Here is an 18,871-nt window from a genome sequence, read left to right on the forward strand (position 1 = left end):
ACTTGCTGGTCTCACTGTCACCTGCCCCATTCCTGGCTAACCTAGAACCCTCTCTCTGGGATAGTTCCTGGGCAAGAGGAGCTACACCTGGGCTCCTCGCCATTCACTACCATGAAGTACTCTGCTCTTGCCTGGCTGTCAGATTACTTGGTGATCCTGCTGCAGGCCTTGAAAATGTTGACTTATGCTTGCTGCTAGAGAAAGACAGATGAAGGTTGTTTCAGAATGCATGGCTAACCTAATTTCAGAATCCACTGCACATGGGGAGATGATTTATTTTCCTTTAATCCGAAGCATTCTTTTTTCTAACTCAGAAATTAATCAACTGCTGAAGAGCGATGACCTTCTACTCTGCTTCACAATCTTATACACCCCTTACTCTGAAGACCTTTCGTGCCCAGCAGCAGTGAGCTAACTACTGTCCTCACTGGGCCTGGTGAATCCCTGGTGTGGCCACTGGGAATTGCATGCCAGAGTTCACTACCAGCAGACAGCCTGAATCAAAGTTGGCACTTGTGATGCTGATGGAAAATTGAACAAGCAAACATATAAGCAACTCAAAGAACCTTGCTCGGATAGTGTGTATGTTTCTCATTCAGGATGTAAGAATGTATCTCAAGTCTCCACTCCTGTTCCTCAGGAATTCTTTTCTCTCTTTTGAAGTTGAGATGAGGCTTGCACTTCACCTGCGAGCACGCTGTGATAGATGATTCTCTGTGACTTTGGGTTTCATTATCAAGATGAAACCCAGTGTAATGAATTTTTGGCAAATTTTGAATTCGTGTAAGATAAAGTTTTTAAATCAATACTAAAACACGATAGCACATGCCTGTAGTGCCAGCTACTCCGGAGGCTGAGGCAGGAGGATTGCCATTTCCAGGCCAGGATGGGCAATTTAGCAAGAGCCTGTCTCAAAAAAATATAAAAGGGGCCAGGGACATAGCTCAGCGGCATATGCGCCTGCCTCTTGATTCCTTGTATGAAATGAAAACAGAAACATGAGAAAGGCTTATAAAAAATAAAAAAAGGTTGGATGTACGGCTCAGTGGTAGGGCACCCGCTTAGCGCATGAAGATCCTGGGTTTGATCCATAGTGCTGGAAGAGAGGTCACTGGCTGAAAAAAAAGAATTATTTTAAAGTGCAAACTACTACTGCTAACGTGATAGCTTAGGAAGCATTTCTGCCTGACATAACTGACTTCTATGATGACACACGAATGGGGTAAAACAGCCCTTTACTTCAGAACTTTTTTTTCCCCCTCAGCAAAGTAACAGCAACAACAGATTGCGCCACTGTGATTCCTTTCTAGCCGCAAGTCAGGCTTGCTCTGAAGGACCGGACCTCCTGCACAGGTCTGCCATCTGCTGGTGCTTCTGGGGCAGCACGGGTTTCAGATCATTTTAAATTAAAACCTTCCCTTTGGTGTAAGTAAACTGTCTGCAAAGCTTAAGGCCCCTTGAACGTGCTGCTTCTTGCTCTTCAGACCTGTAATATCTGCATCTCAATCTTTGAAACTCGCTTTCTGTTGCTATATCCTAAGGAGCCTATTCTAACACAAGACCTAAGACTCACTAGCAATTGAAAATAGTTTTCATTCCTTCCTGTCAAGGTGACAGGTTTCAGAATTGCACTGGGCACCTTCTAATTGAGGTGGAACCTGGGGAAAGGGAAATACTTTAGCTGGAGACAGAAAAACCCACAAAATTTCCTTAGGTTCTCAATTATGGGGGTGCGATACAGGGAGTTAGCGAGGAAGGTCCCTGGCGGCTCAGAGGTGGTTGAGAAGCAGTTCAGCAAGTGGCTGAAGCCCGTGACCTCCAGCTTCACGGCACTGTGGGCTCCTCCACCGCATCCGACCCTGAGAGCCCCTCCTCAGTCCTGACACACAGCTTGGCAAACCGAGGCTTGCAAACTGCTCCAGGTACAGGGGCTTTGCTCTACTGCATGGAGTCTTGTGCTCTCCTTTAAATCCAGAGACAAGAAGTGACTATTTTTAGAGCAAATAAGGAGTAAAATGAGATGATCTGGTGATATCCACCCTTCACACCCTTATGATTCTTTTAAAACTAGTCTTCAGGGAAGTGCTGTCAAATAGTGCAGAAAAACGGAGAACCGCGTTTGAAAACTAATGATGGTCCACAGCCCATTTTTATAGGATTCTTCTCAGAATTACCTTGTCAAGGAAAAATCTGTGGCTATTACTTTACTATTGAGGTTGTTTTCACTGCATCTTTCACATTTTCTTCCTTCTGCTCCATGGGGGGAGAAATACAGGAGCTGTGACAATGTTTGAAAACACTAAAATGATTGCTACACCGAGCTCCTTCTTGTCCAAAGGTCGGGACAGCAGCGCACGGGCCGGGCGTGGTGGCGCACACCTGTGATCCCAGCACTCCGCTCGCGGCAGGACGATCGCTGCGAGCTCCAGGTTGGCACCACCTGTGTAGACTCTGTCTCCCTGCCAGAAAGAAACCCATAACGAGGGCAACGTATTTGCTGAGGACTTCAAGAACTTTGAAAGCACGCTGGACACTTAACTCAGGAATACTACTCAATTCCAGTTGTTCAGGAATACTACTCACTTCACCCATGTGCACATACTTCCTATTTTCTTCCTGGGACAGGGATTCACTGTGCAGTTCAGGGTGGCCTTGAACTCACTTTGTAGTCCAGGCTGACCTCGATGCAGATGCAGTGATCCTCCTGTCTCAGACTCCTGAGTACTGGGATTAATAGGCATTCTGCCACCCCACAAAGCCCCTTTGCATATACTAATGAACAGGTATTTGTGGCCTAAATTTCACTTTCTTGTTAACAGTCCCTTCAGACAGGGCTTGTTTTCCCATTCACACTTGACAGTACTAAGACCCCCAAGGTGCCTCCCTCCCAGGCATGGTGATACACACCCGGAAGCCCAGTATCCTGGCAGGCTGAGGTAGTTACAAGTGTGAGCCCAAGTTCCAAAATGAAACGGAACAAAAACATGAGTCACAAAGCTAGTTAAGCTAGGAGTCAACACTAAAGACTGTATAGTACTTTTCAGAAACCAGGTGTCTCTTTTCCAGACTCTTAAGCCAATTTGTCTAATTGTTGTATTTATCCATTTTAAATCAATTTAACAGCCAGGGACATGGCTCAGCAGCACAGCACCTGCCTGCCAAGTGTGATGTTGAGTTCGATTCTTGGTACCAAAGGAAAAAAAATCAGTTTAAGCAGGTAGAAAAGCATGTTAATCTTTCTTAGCCCCACCTCTCACCTTCTAGCTCTTCTGATAAACGCCTTTCCCATGGTAACATACAAGCACATCTTTTGATTTTTGAATCACCTTTTGTGTGTTTGTGGTACTGGGGTGTGAACTCAAGGTCTTCATACTGAGTTACATCCACAGCACTTTTTGAGTAACTCTTTGAATAGTGGTTATTAGCAGACGTTACTTTTGGAGTCCCATTTTTTAAAAATAAGTCTCAGACAGGTGTGGTGCACGATGAAACGGGTAGGCTGAGACAGGACCAGGGTCCTTGAGCTCAGGCCACAAAGTGAGTTTGAGGCCACTGGAACTGTATAGTGAGGCTTGTTTAACAAATAGTCTTAGCTGGGTGTAGAAGTGCATACTTACATTAGCACTACGGGAAATGGAGACAGGAAACCACAGGTTCCAGATCATCCTGAGAAATTTCTTAAGACCCTGTCTCAAAACTAAGAGTTGGAGATTTACCTCAGTGCAAAAGTTGTAGTTCAATCCCTAATATCAAAAATAAAATTACGTATTTGTGTAGTTCTACCTCACTACTGGAAAAATATGGAACACAACATATTTAAGCAAGCCTCTCAGGTCACGTTGAAGATGAATTTTAAAAAGCTAAATATGTGATACGTGGTCATGACCAGCATCAAGACTAATAGTGCTCTGAAGCACACATTTTATGATTATAGTCTTGTACCACCATGCCCAACTCTCATCATCACTAAGGTCTTCACAGGAAAAATGAATTTGTGTATACCCCTTAGTAAACCCAAGTATTCTATAGTAACTTCACATGTATTTGGTCAATTAACTTTTCCAAGTCAAAGCAAAACTATATTAATGTGTCCACCTAAAGGGGCCAGCGAGATAGTTCAGTAGACTGAAGTGCAGGCCTGTGGTTGGTGCACCAGCACCACATGCCACACCAACCCCGGGTGGGCTGAGCTGGCCAGAGTCCAGGCTTAGTAGCATAAACCTGTAATCCCACAGCTGGGAAGGCTGAAAGCAGGAGGATCACCACGAGTCCAAGCTGCGTAGTGAGATCCTGTAACAACCAAATACATAAAAGAAAAAAATGTGTTCTACAACAATTCAATCTCATTGGATCTTTCAATTTTTAAATTTTTTCAAATGGATGTTTTTAAAAGGCAGGCATGGAGTTCACTGCTATACCTTCTAGTTAACTTAGCAACATGTTATTTGTAAATATACGTGAATAAATTCTTTTTCATATACTATATGCTAAGCCATAGCTGTCAGTGTCTAAGGCAATGATCTCACAGAAGTTAGGACTGGCAGAGTCAGTGTCACCTTCTCATCACATGGGAAGCTATCTCCAAAGGCATGAAGTACTGTGTATATTCAGAGATAAAAATCAGGATCACTGGACAAGATCAGTGGAAAATAAGCAGTGTTCCACCAATGCAAGACAAAATATACTTTATTTTGACAGTAAATGCACATAGTGCTATAGGTAAGGCATGCTACTAAGAATCTGCATATCAAAGGCTTGTATGAAAATCAATGGGAATGAATGCCGCTTGAAGATTCACTTTATGTCAAAGACAGAGTTTGTATCCATTTATTTCAAATGCAATGTTATACTATTTCTATTTAATCAGACAGCTATACCTCCAACCAAGTGCCCAAAAGCAAGTCACTTCTAGTAACAAATATGTCACCAGTTCAACTAAGGCATACTTCCTTTCTAAACAAAGACCTAGAAATTGAGCATGCAAATATCCATTCGTCTGAATAATGAGCCAATTTTACTGTCATTTATTCCACCAAAAGCAAATACTAGAATATGTAAAAGTAGTTTGGATAAAGAAACTATATTTAAATACTTTGCAGTGTTACAACTTTGGGGCTAAAATAATGCCCTGAGTCAAATTTGATCTCCTTCCACTAGAAGGTCCAAGTACAGCTCTGACTCCAATGGCTGGACTTCTAAGGGAAAGTTCGGAAAAATAATGCTGGCGACCAATTTAGTCCTTTGATGGAACTATCAGGCTCTCTAGACTTGTCAGAATCTGCACCATTGAGGCGGCAAAGCTGAGCCGCTTGGTACTGAGTATTTTTAGATGAACCACTTCATTTCCCCTCCTTCAAAGCAGATGCAAATTAAATGCTCTCTGCATGGATACACAGAGACATTCTGTCCAACTGCTTTCTAATGCAAGACTGTGGGTTTTAACAGCCTTATTTTTCACTTATACAAAGAATATCTTTATACATAAACCATTTAGCTTAAAAGATGAAAAGAAACAATTACTATGAAAATTACTTATCAATATTGTTCTTTTATAAGGTGTTTTTAAAAGCAACACGAGACCAAAAACATCCAACTATTATTTTATTTATATTACTATGCTTAAGTTACATGGAAAAAGACAACCAAGCAGTTCTTCCCCATTTCAGAAAGTTTCCAATCAACACCAATTATGTGGTGACCAGTAACTAGGAATGGTGGTATCTTTGGGTCAAGACTGACAAGGAAGAATGGGCTCTGGGGCTACGGTTCATCTCCAACAAGAATATGACACGCTGGCCAGCACAAGCCGTGCTACCACTGAGCCTTTAGCGCCGGGCACAGATTCGGATCTCTTCTCTGAAGCTAGCAAATTAAGTGAAATAACTGGGTTTTAAAAAAATGTTTTAAAATGAAGCTCAAATTAAGTTTAAAAACCATGCTCTTGACATATTCTCCATTCAAAATTTACATAAAACACACTTTTTCACTCTAATAGCCCAGATTTTTTTCCTCACGTAGCCCACCACGTAGCTGCAGGTAGACTTTTCTGCCTCACGATGTAAACATAGGGAAAAAAGTGAACAGCATCTGCATAATGCTCTCTCTACACGCTGCTGCTGGATGGAAAATACAAAATTAAAAAAAGAAAGAAAGAAAGGTTTCATCTCAGATTCTCACAACCTCTTGTTCCGCAGTTCATGAATCCGACTCTGATGCTAAGGTGACAGTGTATGTAAGTAGATTTTTGTTTTCAGTGAAGGAGACCTGGGAAAAGATGGATTTATCTCTTTTTCTTCAAGAATTATCAGATGGTACATGCTCTTCAAAGCCCTCACTCTCTCGAACTAGAGCACGTTCCAGGATCACACGGCCTTCTTTGTAACGCTGGCTGTCTTCAGTGGCAAACTCATAGATCCATCCCAGTTTGCTATTGCAGTTTTTGCAGCTCACATCTCGAACCATGTGGCGGCCAGTGAGCATGACCCGATCTTGAACTTCACTGTACTGCAGATTAACTACCTAAAAAATACATTAAAATCACAAAGGAATAAAAGTTATTTGCACCATATTAAAAGTACACCATATTATGATTAGCCTAACAGCAAATTTAGAAAATAGACGTTATTACCTTCATCAAACTGGCAATGCCCTCTTACCTGGAGGACAGGGGCAGTACTGGGACTTGAGGCTTCATACTGAGCTATATTTCTACTCTTCTTTTTCTACTTTGAGATAGGGTCTTGCTCAATTACTAAGTTGCCCAGGGCAGGCTCAAACATCCTCCTGCCTCAGCCTCCCAGAGTCCTGAGAATACAGGTGTAATTACAGGCAGGATTATACCTTGCTCTGAGAGGAAGTTTGGTCAACTGCTGGGACAAGTAAACATCTGGAAATTGCAGGATACAGGACATCTACTGGCATTATGCATACTGTACTAGCCCAGGCCACAGATTCATACATGCTAGTTACATTCCGTGTTGTAGTAAAGCAAGAGATTTGGACTAGAGCCCTAAAATGCAAGTCTGGGTCTAATAGCTACTATTCACTATTCAGTGATAAGTGCGAATAAGAGTTTTAATGTAAAAGAGCCCAATCATACCATGACTATTCCGTAAGAATTTGTCAAATTTGTTTCTGGAAACATACTGTATAAACAGGTTAAGATGAACTAAGCCTACTACAAATCACACACTACAATACAGTTTTCAAGTGAGTTCAAAGACAATGCAAGAAAGTGGGTTCTGAAACAACCTGTGAAGAATTCCCAAAGACTCTGAATGCCCACCATCCTCTACATGCTCACTTTTCTATAAAGGACCAGACAACACAGTCTGGGCTTTGAGTGCTCTGTAGGACTTTGTTGCAACTGTTTGACTTAGACATTACAGCAGAACCATAGCACCAGATGAGACACAAATCAACCGAGTATGGTTGTGTTTCAGGACACTTTATCTCCCAAAACAGGCAGCAACCCCAGCACAGCAGCATATGGACAGACACCAATACTGTCATGTCAGCAGCAGGAAGAGCACAATTTCTAGATCAGCTTGAGTAATTTAGTGAAAGATGGCCTCAAGATGAAATAGAGGCTCAATAGCAGAATGCCCCTAGGTGCTATGCCTTGCACTGCAATCAAAACAAGAACAGGCAGCCAGGCTGCTGGGGCCGGTCAACTTCTACTGTGTACCTAAATAAAGGTGAAGGGCAGCACATTACCAATTCTGAAAGCAAAGCTTCTTCTACATGCAACACAAAGGAGTGGCCACTTGGGAAAGTTTATCTGACCGTCTAGATACCTAGATTAGCTCTGTTCCTTAGTTTGAATTTTTGCCTTGTATACTGCACACTGGGAGGTCGAAGCATATCAACCAATCTCAAATCAGAAATTTCAAAACAAAAAAATTAGAAACTTCAGATGCAGGGAGACTGGACACATTTGAAAATCAGGAAATCCTTTTCCTGTTGGTAGACCTTTGTAACAACATAATTCATAATCAAAAAGACAGCTGTGAGTATAAATGGGAGCAAGAGAAGCTGCTTAGGTGCCCATTTCAACTGTCCATTTTTGAATGTCTCTTTTGTTTTTTGAGATCTTACTTATTTTTTGGGGTTTTTTTTTGAGTTCTTAAAATCACATTCTAGTAAAGCTTTCCAAAAGTCCGACAAGAAAGCCAATCAATAGTGAAGTCATATAGTCTTCAGCTTCATTCTGAATTTTCCTGGTTTTGCCAAGTTCTGAGGAGGTATTCTGGTATTGTCAAATATATACACTGAACCCATTTAACAATGAAACTTTTTCTCACTAACCTTGTTAAAAAGAAATGCTCTACCAGTGGCGCCTGTGAATCGAGTAGAGATGAGTTCTGAGCGGTTGGTCAGGATTGTATCACAGTTTGCACATGAAAACAGCCGAGTACCACCAATATGATCAAGGAAAATTCTGCCCATTTTGATAGCTGAAGTTCTAAAAACCTGAGAACAAATGAAAAAAGGTAAGAAATACACCATAATAAAACAACATGGGGCTGGTGAGATGGCTCAGTGGTCTAAAGCACCTACTTAGAGCAAACTAAGCCAAGCAAAGCACAGGGACCGCAGTTCAATCCCCCAGCACCACATGCCAGCCAGCCCCGCCCCCTGGTGGGCTGAGCTGGCCACACACACTAAATAAATAAATAAAAAATAAATAAAACAACATGTTAGCATCTGATCGGTGGGTGTCCTGGAGAGTCTCTGTTCTGTAGTATTCGTGATGTACCCTGAACAAAAGGATCCAAAGTTCATGCACCAAGCAAACAAACAGGCATATGCCAAGCTTTAGAAGCAGTGAGCCAATGAAGTAAGAAATGATTAAAAAAAAAAAAGACGAAGAAATGCTATCACTTCTTTTGGCTGGTGTGGGGAAAAAATGAAAGTGGAAAAGAAATGTTTATAAAGCACTAGCAGAGAGCCAAGACAAAAAAGTTCAGCATAGGCATTAACTATATGCTAAGAATACGTAATTTGAGAAAAGATTTGTGGGTTACAAGTAGGATGATAGGTTAAGAGCAGAGAAGGGACAATTTTTTTTTTTTTTTTTTTTTTTTTTGTATTTTAGGGAAGGGTCTACAGGGTGTTCAGGGACTCACTACTAGATTGAACACACAGTGATCCGCCTGTTTACAGCCTCCCAAGAGCTGGGATTATAGGCCTGCACCACCATGCCCAGTCTCAACTGCTGGTCTCAGCACGTACCAGGGGTAGGGTAAGCACTGCAGGCCCGGGGATCAAACCCCTGCTTTAATCCCTGAACTATTTGGCCGGCCCTGGGAAAGGACAATTTAGAACCAACATGAGAGGAGTCGGGTTTGAGAGAATGAGATAATGGCACTAATTTTATTAAGTTTGAGCCTAAAAATCTACAGTGTTTTAGGTACTTATTTTCCAAAGTATGACAACTATTGAAGGACCAGTGTGGTGGCACATTTTGTAATAACAGCACTTGAAAGGCTGAAGCAGGAGAATTTCTGAGTGTGAGGCAATCTCGAGTAGATAGTGGACACTGTCTCAAAAAAAAAAAAAAAAAATTGTGGAAGGTTGATAGCACCTGCTCTCAGATTATCCAAAGAAGTCTAAAATCGTTTATGGAAAGGACCAGGGAGAGAGGTCAATAGAATAAGTGCTTGCCTGGCAAGCACGGGATCCTGAGTTCAATCCCTGCTATTGCAAAAACAAGCAAATCAAAAAAGACAAAACAAAAAAAACTTTTTTTTTTTCCTTCTGATTCCTCAGCAGCCATGGCGCCCATGAAAAAGCTTGCGGCAAAGGGGGTTAAGAAAAAAAAAAAAAGCAACACGTCCTGAAGTTCACCCTTGATTGCACACATCCTGTAGAAGATGGAATCATGGATGCTGTCAATTTCAAGCAGTTTCTCCAGGAAAGAATCAAGGTGAATGGCAAAGCCAGGAATCTCGGTGGAGGGGTGGTCACCCTCAAAAGGAGCAAGAGCAAGATCACTGTGACTTCCAAGGTGGCTTTTTCCAAAAGGTATTTGAAATATCTCACCAAAAAATATTTGAAGAATAATCTGTGTGACTGGTTTGCGTAGTTGCTAGCAGCAAAGAGAATTATGAATTACATTACTTCCAGATTAACCAGGACGAAGAGGAGGAAGATGAGGATTAAAGCTCCTTCGTCTGGAATATTTTTTATGAGTTCTTAAATAAAACTTGGGAACCAAAAAAAAAAATGTTAATGGATCAAAAGTTACACAGTTGTTAAGTACAGAAAATTAGCTGAAATGTAGTTCTACCCAACTGCAAGTCCTCCATTCCCCTCTACCTCCTCTGCCATAAAGAGGATGCTCATTAAGAGCTGGCCAGAGAGCTCAGCAGACTAAAGTGCCTGCTTAGGCAGGCTCCGCAGGGAGCAGGGTTCGATTCCCAGTGTGCTGTGCTGGCCTGGCCCCACCCCCAGGGTGCACAGAGACAATGATCTGACAGGCGTGTGGCGCTTGCCAGCAATCCCAGCGCTTGGGAGACTAAAAACAGGAGGATCACTATGAGTCTGAGTCAGATCTGTGTAATGAGATCCTGTAAACCCTGTACTAAACAAACAAAAAGATGCTCAAGATGGTCTAAGCCTGGCATAAGGCAAAGCAGAAGGAAGAGAAGAACTTTCCCATTCTTTAAGAAAGTCTTACTGACGCAAGAAATCACAGAAACTAGGCCTGGTGGCTTAGGCCTGTAACTCTAGCACTCTGGAAGAATGAGGCAGAACAGTAACAAATCCCAGCCCAGCCTGGAAAATTCAGACATTTAGCAAGACCCTGTCTCAAACTTTTTAACAAATTAGGGTGGGGAAGAAAGAAAAGGGCTGGGGAGGTAGCCCAGTGTAAAGACCACGGGTTCAATCCCTCGTGCCAAAGGGAGAGGGGAAACCACAGAAATGCCAAAACACCAACAAACAGTTCTGAAGCAAACTTTTAAAACCAGGAAAATCACACTTCAGTATTTCAAAAGTTAGGAGAGTTAACAGATGTAACTCCTTAAAATAACTGCAATTAATTCTCTTAACTGTATTTTTAAAAAATCTAGATATAGTCAACACAGCTTGTATTTTTAAAATTATCCCTGGGTGCAGTTACCAGTTCTTGTGTTTAACAGTATAAGTATTTGGTAAAAGGACATTCACAACTGACATAGAAAAAAAAATTCTAGAATGCATAACATGTAAAAAAAAATCCAAAATCATCATAAATTTGGCAGACCAACATCACAAATTAAAAACTCCATTCACTTTTAAATCTATGAACTGCCCCAGCTACCAGACAGCCTTTGACATCAGAAGTGTTATTATCATAAAACATCATTATGACTCCCCTTAAACATTATGATGGGGAAGTCTAAAAAGGAATAAAAAAAAAAAAAAAACAAAAAAACAGATGGCAAATACAATTAACAACTTGCAGCTAGCACACTAACCAGCACTCTAACAGCCACAATGAGTAAACTCTGATCTAAATAGACTTACAGGATGATACTTAACTTATATTTCTGCAAAATAACAAAAGGTAATACTTATTATCTGTCTTATAACCTTTGAGATTCTAGCATTTCTTTTTCTACATAGTCAAGAAAGTCTTGGGGCTGGGGAGATGGCTCAGTGGAATAAGTTGCTTCCCTGGCCAGCGCAAGGGCCTGAGTTCAATCCTGGGTTCCACCAAAAAAAAAAAAAAAAGGTCTTCATTACATTTAAGATTGCAAATCAGAGGCATGTGGGCGGAATTCTTTAGGTAAACTAAGGAAACCGAGGTCAGCCAATTTGTGGCCTGTAATCACAGTACTGGGGAGGCTAAGGTAGGAAGACTGTAGAGTTGGAGGACACTGTGGGCTACATAGTGAACTCCAGGCCAGCCTGAATTATATAGTGATATATAGTGAGGCCCTGTCTCAAAAAAAAAATCCAAGTAGACACATTTTACTTGGTCACACAAGTTTTTGTTCTTAATTTTTTTCAAAAGGTCAGTTGATAAAATCTGGGTAAAAAGCCAGGGTTTTGAAATTCTCTTTAGTAATAAGGCAATTTAGCAACATGAGCCATGCACATAGTAATCTCTTAAAGCAACAAGAGACTACAGCTGAGCAGCAAAAACCCATCCCTTACCTTCACTGCACTGGCTCATTCTCTACTTAACCTGTTTGGTCCTTGAACCAGTATTTGGATTTACGACTCAATATAAATAAAAAAAATTAAAAAACCTATTAGCAGTTGATATGACCATGATTCTTTTTTTTTGGTAGAACCAGGATTGAATTCAGGCCCTTGCACTTGCCAGGGAAGCGCTTATTCTGAGCCACCTCTCCAGCCCCAAAAGGAATGAATCTATGTCACCTTCGTCCCGTCTCCTGGAACTGGGGATTGAACTCAGATCCTTGGCCTTGCCAGGAGAGTCATTTTCTACTGAGCTATCCTCCTGGCTCATGGCCATGATTCTTAATATTGACCATTAACAGCAAGAAAACGATAGCAAGGTTTTAATCTCAACTATTAAGGTATCATAATGAAGCAATAACCAGAAGCTTCTGCACTGCAGCAGAGACAATGCAACTGTCTCTGGAAAGCAATCTTGGAAAACTCAAAATGCACTTTGTACCTTCAACCTACATCTTTCTAGCCCTGGCTCAAAATTACGTTATGGCTGTGACTATTTGATACTAGAGTAAATAGTTAATATTCCTTCTTTTTCCTGCTTCAAAGTCTGTTTTGTAACTCTTTACTAAAATATTTTTTTAAATAGGATTCAATTATGTGACTCATTACCCAGACCAAAAATATCTGGGCAAAATTTTATGTTATACTATTTCTAGTTGTGGTTGCTATATATAGAGTACTATATATGTATTTTAAACTGTAAAATGTAGTTTTATGTTTGTCAAAAAAGATAAGCTAAAATGCCATGGAACCCAGCTAAGGCAAGTAAACATCATTTGCTATCAAGAGGTTTTTACGAAGTAGAAAAACCTCTGTGTGGTCACTGAGTTTGAGGACATGAGCCTTAGCTACCCAGAACTTCCAATTTCTATTTCATCAGGAGGGCCTGGTAAACGAATTAATTTTAGGTTCTCTAACAGAAAAAAAAAAAATTTACAAGGAAAGCCAACATTTTGGCCCTAGCCTTTTAAGGTCAATTAAGACTCAGGACATATGAGAACTTGTACTGTAACGTCATGTACCTCGGTAGTGTCCCAAATTTTCTGATCGAGAAGATTATGGGGCCAAAGAGGAAAGTGATCGATGACATAGAGTGGGCCTAAGGAGAGTCACATGGGGAGAAGATACTCTCTCAGGCTTTCACAGAGAGCACATTGGCCAAGCAATGGCCGTGACTCATCCACATGGCTGCACTGATAAAGGTTCTACAATCTGAGGTACAGGATCTCAGGACAAATCCTGAGGGCATTTCACTGACCTTCTCAGACCAAATAGCTACAACTCTTGCTGCATAGGTCCTGCTTTACCTTGGTCTTAACCATCCAGCAGAAAAGTATGAAGACGAAATTATAAGAAATAAAGCCATGCTGTTAAGTTGAGCTGTGGGGGACTCAGGTCAATAATTTCTGACATTGCCAGTTAAACAGAAGACCCAATGCTATTATGGGCTACTGGACTCTTTTAAAATATTTTGCTGAGTTTACACACCTATAATATTCAATAACGGAACTTAGAAAAAATGGGGTATACAGATGAATGTCCATTTTGTATCTGTGTATTCAAAGTGGTTGGGATAGATATATAGTTACATTCTGTTAATGAATAGAATGATTTGTTCTAATGAAGTTTGTAAATAGGATCACAAGTCCGCATCTTATACAGCAATTAACCACTAAGAATAATATATGCAGTGTATTATTTGTTGAAAAATAAAAAAAAAAAAAAAAAAGAAAAAAAAAATTGCTTTCAGGAATCCATAAAGACAGGTTTCAGAAATGCATTATATAATTTCCTAGACTGTCTGCAGGTCAACAAAACCATTTTCTTTTTTGAAAACCCTTATTGTTTTTTATGTATACACTAACAAATGAAATATGGTATTTTGTTTTTCAGCTTAACTCTTAAGTATTTTCCTTAAAAAAGAGGAGGAGGGGAGGTTCAGCAAACAGGCCTTTGGACCAAATCTAGCTCACCTGTTTGGTACCCACATAACTCACAGTAAAGTGTGTACTTATAAATGGTTGAAAAACAAATAACAAAAAGAATATTTTGGGGGCTGGCGAGATGGCTCAGTGGTCTAAAGCACCTACTTGGAACAGGCTTGGGAAAGCACAAGGACTGTGGTTCGATCCCCCAGCACCACATGCCAGCCAGCCGTGCCCCCTGGTGGGCTGAGCTGGTCTCACACACACACACACACACACACACAAATAAATTTTTTTTTAAAAAAAGAATATTTTGTAACACACGAACATTATGTAAAATCCAAATTCAGAGGTGATAGAGAAAGTTATTTAGGAACATAGTCACACCCATTTGTTTACACTCAGGTCATATCTCACTGGAATGGCTGAGTTTGTGTAGTTGGTACACAAACTACTACTCTGTCCAACAAATTCAAAATATTTACAAGGAAAAGAATGTGTTATGTAATATCAATCCCCATGAATGTAATCATTATGTACTACAAACATGTATTAATTAAAAAATAAAATTTAGAAAAATATTTTCTTGCTTACAAACACTCATGTGGTGCATGCCTATAATCTCTGCACTAAGGTGGCTGAGGCACAAAAATTACAAGCTGGAGGCCAGCCTAGGCTATGCCTGTGTTCAGTGACAGCTTGAACTACCCCCAGAAAATAATTACTTTTAAACAACCACCACCAACAAAACTCACCCATTTGGAAAGCAATCTTTTTCAGTAAAACTGAAACCTACTCATCAGTAAGGTTAGTCATATCAGGAAATTTACAGCCAGGTCAATACGAATATATAGTTTATTACTATTTCCCTTTTTTCATGGGTTTTCTAGACAAAAAAAAATCCTTAACTTTTTTCATCAGCTCAATGTCAAAGGTCAAGTAAAACAATACAGATATCAAAACAGATGGGACCACCTCTCTCTCTAGGGACTTAAGAGTAGCCTGGATATTTAACTCTGGGGTCAGACTCCCTCCCTTCTAATCTCATTCCCCTCACCTCCAATCCCACCCCAAGCCCTAAATTTTGGGCAAATGATCCTCTGCTCCTTCATCTGTGAAATTGCAAGAGCAATATATATTTGGGGATAATGAAAATTAAATAAAATACTATGTTCTGAGAACACTACTTGACACAGTGAATGCAAAATAAAGGCCAGTAAAACCAATTGCCTTCTTCAATATACCCCATCCCAACTTCCCCCATCATTGATGTGGGAAAAAAGCTCCTCAAGGATTTAAACAGTAACAATGAACTGGTTTCGCCTTTTGTTAATTACAGCAATGTTAACTAGGTTATAGGAATTACCAGGAGGAAAGCTAGAAACCTTCCGAAGCATCTCAAATTCCTAGTGTCACAGTTCTTGCTTCTTAAAATAGATACTTGCCCTCTCTATAATTAATAATCCCATTTGGTTTCAACCCTGGCAACTAGAATCAGCCAATGAAGACAGCAATTCCCAGTTCTAAAAATAGTACCATGAAAGACAATAGATATTCCTTTGCATCTCTTGGGGCCATCGAAAAACATCTAGTTCACTGATAAGGCTTTCCTTTAGTAAAGGAATTATCCCCTCAGGGGATTTCCACTAACACCACACTCAGAGGAGCTCCCTAAGAGAGCCAAGAGGGGCTTTCCATTGCACCAGAGGGGTATAAGCAAAAGGAGCAAAGCCTAGAGCAGGAAGCTTAATAAGCAGAAGCTTAGGGCAGAAAGGGTTAAAGCCCCTTTCAAGAGGTGGTTTTGTTTTTCAGATTCTATTTAAAAGGGAGTGGAGATGAAGCAAGAGTGTATCTGTTTTTCAGTTGTCTCCTCTAAAAGGAACAAAAATCCAAACACTTTTTAATGTATTGGGTTAATTACTATAGCAAAAATTTTTGCTATTTCATTAACTATTTTCTAAGTGACTTGTAACTAAAGTGTATCTGAAAATTAGAAAATAGAAAATAAAGAATTTAATCCATAAAGACTATTTTCCAATTTTTGTAAAAAATATTTACCAAGCCAGAGTTTCAGGGCACCAGAAAGCCATGTCACCTCTTGCAATACCAGAAGTTTACTTCACTAGGTCAAACGATGTCTGTTTGTGAGATCAAGTCATTTCACAGCAATTTTTGGTTTTGTTCTTCCCCCAAAATATGCTTGTTAAACAATTTCTAAGTTTACTATATTCTCTATTGTTAAAATCATCAGGCAACAAGAACAGTCACATAACTCAACGTCATGAGTCAGGCAACAATCTGAGTTGGTAATCTCCCCAAAAACCTCTTGGCAAGACAAACTGATGCAATTCTGAAAGCTTCTAATTGGATGAACTGGAGTAAAATTCAACTGTTGGGTTTCCTAATTCAGGTGTCAAATACAAATCCATTTATGGCTAAAAAGTAAGCTAAATGCACACTACAAGATTACCAAGAAAAAAGAAAACTAGTACATTTCCACAGCTACTGAAGTGCTACCAGACAGGTTATTCTGGGCACAAATATCCTTCAGACTGTCTTCAGATCCCATGACTGTACTGTGAACTAGCTTCATGTCCCAGAGTGTTTTTGAAATAGCAGCAAGTGGTTTCTTGAGTTTTGTTGTGTGTGCTAAAGATCAAGCTCAGGGCCTTTAGGCAAGCAATCTACCACTGAGCAAGACCTCCAGCCTAAGTAACAAATTTAATTTCTTTTCACAGAATTTTTTTCCTTCTATTTAAATGGGGAACAGAAAAAGACAAGTCTAGGTAAAAATGCTGAAGAATTCAATGGGATAATATTATTTTAAAAGACTATACATTTTACTAACCTTGTTTAGAAAGTTACTATTAAAATCTAATTTGCTTCCCTATACAGATCACTAAGCACATTTCATCATGTTCTTTTTCCTATAGCAAAGGTTGCTAGAGATTTTTTTCAAGTCTGTACTGCAACAGACAAGGGTGTTAAAAAGGCAAATAGTTCCTTCCAAAGAATGTTTTATTTGATGTTCCAGTACATACCTAGAAAGTACTTGAACAATAAACATTTTACGACAACATTCCAACAAAACCTGGCATGGTGGTGCACTGCTGTAATCCCAGTATTGGGGAGGCTGAGCAAGGAAGATCTCCCTGAGTTCATGGCTAGTTTGTATTACATATTGAGACCCTGCCAAAAGAAAGTGAAGAAAAGACACTCACATCTGGCACAAATATGTACTCTGGAAGCACTGCCTACTTTTTGCCTCTGTAGGTGGAATGTAAGCTGCAACCCCATATATGGCTCTACAAAATTAGCTGATACACGTCCTATTACCCGACTTACACCAGTAAATCTAATTTTTCAAAAACACAAGGTTAGCCAGAGGTTGCTTCAAGTTTTCCGTCTGTCAAGGAGACCTGGAATAAAAATCGTCAAATCACCAACACAGCTCTCAAAACTGAAAAATGTAAAAATAAATGAGCTACACATCTTGCTGTGACTCCACAAATGAGGATTAGTCGATGTCAGGATAAAACAGGTCTTCGTAGTATTTCACTTTCGCTCTTCCGCTGGTCATAATACTCCTTCGCTCCACCTACCAGCACTTGAGAGCACAATAAAGGGGATTCAAGCACACGCCTATCCTCCCAGCCGCGAGGGGCACGCAGGACCCCGGTTGGGCTGGCAGCCGCCCGCAGAGGGACCCGCGAGGCCCAGCCGCGCATCCGGCCCAGCTGATCGTGGCCACGTGACTCCCGCCTGCCAATCAGGAGGCCCGAGACAGCGAGCGCGGCGGCGGCGGGGCCTTCCCGGCACAACAAACACGGGCAGAACAGCTGGGCGGACGCGGGCTCTCGGGCCGCAGAGCCTGCAGGCCGCCCAGCAGCTGCCCCACGGCAAGGCGTCAGTGAGGCCAGGGTGGAGGACGCGCGCCCCGCGGCGCTGAACGCCGACACGCTCCCTCCCCTCGCAGGCAGAGCTCCTCGGACCCAACAAGGGGCGCGTCCCCGGCGTCACCCCCACCCAACAACTCGGCGCCGAGCCCGGATCCCAGGACGGGCCAGGCGGGGACGGCCCCGGCGCAGGCCTGCAGGCCCACCCCGAGCGGGGCCCGGGCGCGCCCCCGACGCTGCGGCGGTCACGGCGGCCCGCGAAGAGGCTGGGGGAGGGGCCCTCCGGGCAAACCGTCGGGGAGGCCGCCGGGGCCTCCGATCCGGGCGGGAGCCAGGCTTGGCGACCCGGACGCCGGCTGTTGTGGTCGCGGCGGGGGCGGGCCCACAGCAGCCGCCGCGCCAGGACCTCACAAAGAGGAGCGGCCGCCCTTCCACCACAGCCCCGCGCCAGGAATCGCCCGAAGGGTCGGGGGCGGCAGCGCTGGGACCCCGGGGGGCTGCGGAGGGAAGAGGTACTTCCTGCCTGGGCCCCCGCCCCAGCCGCTTCCGAGGGCTTCGAAGCCGCCGGGCCCAGAAGGCCCCTCGGTCCCCACCAGCCTTGTCCCTGTTCCCCGCCGCCACACTCACCCTGAACGGCGATGAGATGCTTGCTGTCTGCAGCTCTTCGCTCTACAGCTGGGACGAAGCCCCTAAGCCACCAGACTCCAGTTTAGTCAGGCCCGGACTTGGCCCCGCCTTCCTCTGGTTAGACCTCTGCGTCAATCACTCGGCGTGGCTCCGCCCACGTGCAGTCGGGTCTCCTGGTTGGCTCAGGATGCCCTTCACTTCTAGGCCCCGCCCCTTTCATAGGACCCCGCC

At 42.2% G+C, this 18,871-nt stretch overlaps 1 protein-coding gene and 1 pseudogene across 4 annotated transcripts; one reads left to right on the top strand and one right to left on the bottom strand.

Annotated features, from left to right (window-relative positions):
* Positions 1-5,583: 5,583 nt before the first annotated feature.
* Positions 5,584-18,755, bottom strand: Ypel5 (yippee like 5). Of its 4 annotated transcripts, none has more exons than XM_023711091.1 (4): positions 18,641-18,755; positions 17,463-17,536; positions 8,308-8,472; positions 5,584-6,519 (listed from the first exon to the last, which is right to left on the bottom strand). In XM_023711091.1, exons 3-4 carry the CDS (start codon positions 8,446-8,448, stop codon positions 6,295-6,297), a joined length of 366 nt encoding a protein of 121 aa, XP_023566859.1. In that variant the 5' UTR covers positions 8,449-8,472; positions 17,463-17,536; positions 18,641-18,755; the 3' UTR covers positions 5,584-6,294. The 4 variants fall into 4 exon arrangements, with proteins under 4 accessions (XP_023566859.1, XP_023566860.1, XP_004627440.1 ...); XM_023711092.1 differs by lacking the exons at positions 17,463-17,536; positions 18,641-18,755 and adding exons at positions 14,873-15,003; positions 16,176-16,225; XM_004627383.2 differs by lacking the exon at positions 17,463-17,536 and having other exon boundaries at positions 18,641-18,754.
* LOC101587514 lies at positions 9,777-10,201 on the top strand (annotated as a pseudogene).
* Positions 18,756-18,871: the final 116 nt, after the last annotated feature.

The sequence above is a fragment of the Octodon degus genome, unplaced genomic scaffold, assembly GCF_000260255.1.
Source record: "Octodon degus isolate 3935 unplaced genomic scaffold, OctDeg1.0 scaffold00019, whole genome shotgun sequence".
NCBI classification, from domain to species: domain Eukaryota; kingdom Metazoa; phylum Chordata; class Mammalia; order Rodentia; family Octodontidae; genus Octodon; species Octodon degus.

What these genes read in the sequence shown, in the direction of transcription:
- Ypel5 (XM_023711090.1), bottom strand. Translation starts at nt 17,845, where the DNA reads ATGCGCGGCTGGGCCTCGCGGGTCCCTCTGCGGGCGGCTGCCAGCCCA. An exon ending in TATTGTGCTCTCAAGTGCTG is followed by an intron (nt 8,473 to 17,719) that starts GTAGGTGGAGCG and finishes ATTTGTTCTCAG; the next exon opens with GTTTTTAGAACTTCAGCTAT. An exon ending in GAGCATTTCTTTTTAACAAG is followed by an intron (nt 6,520 to 8,307) that starts GTTAGTGAGAAA and finishes TGTATTTTTTAG; the next exon opens with GTAGTTAATCTGCAGTACAG.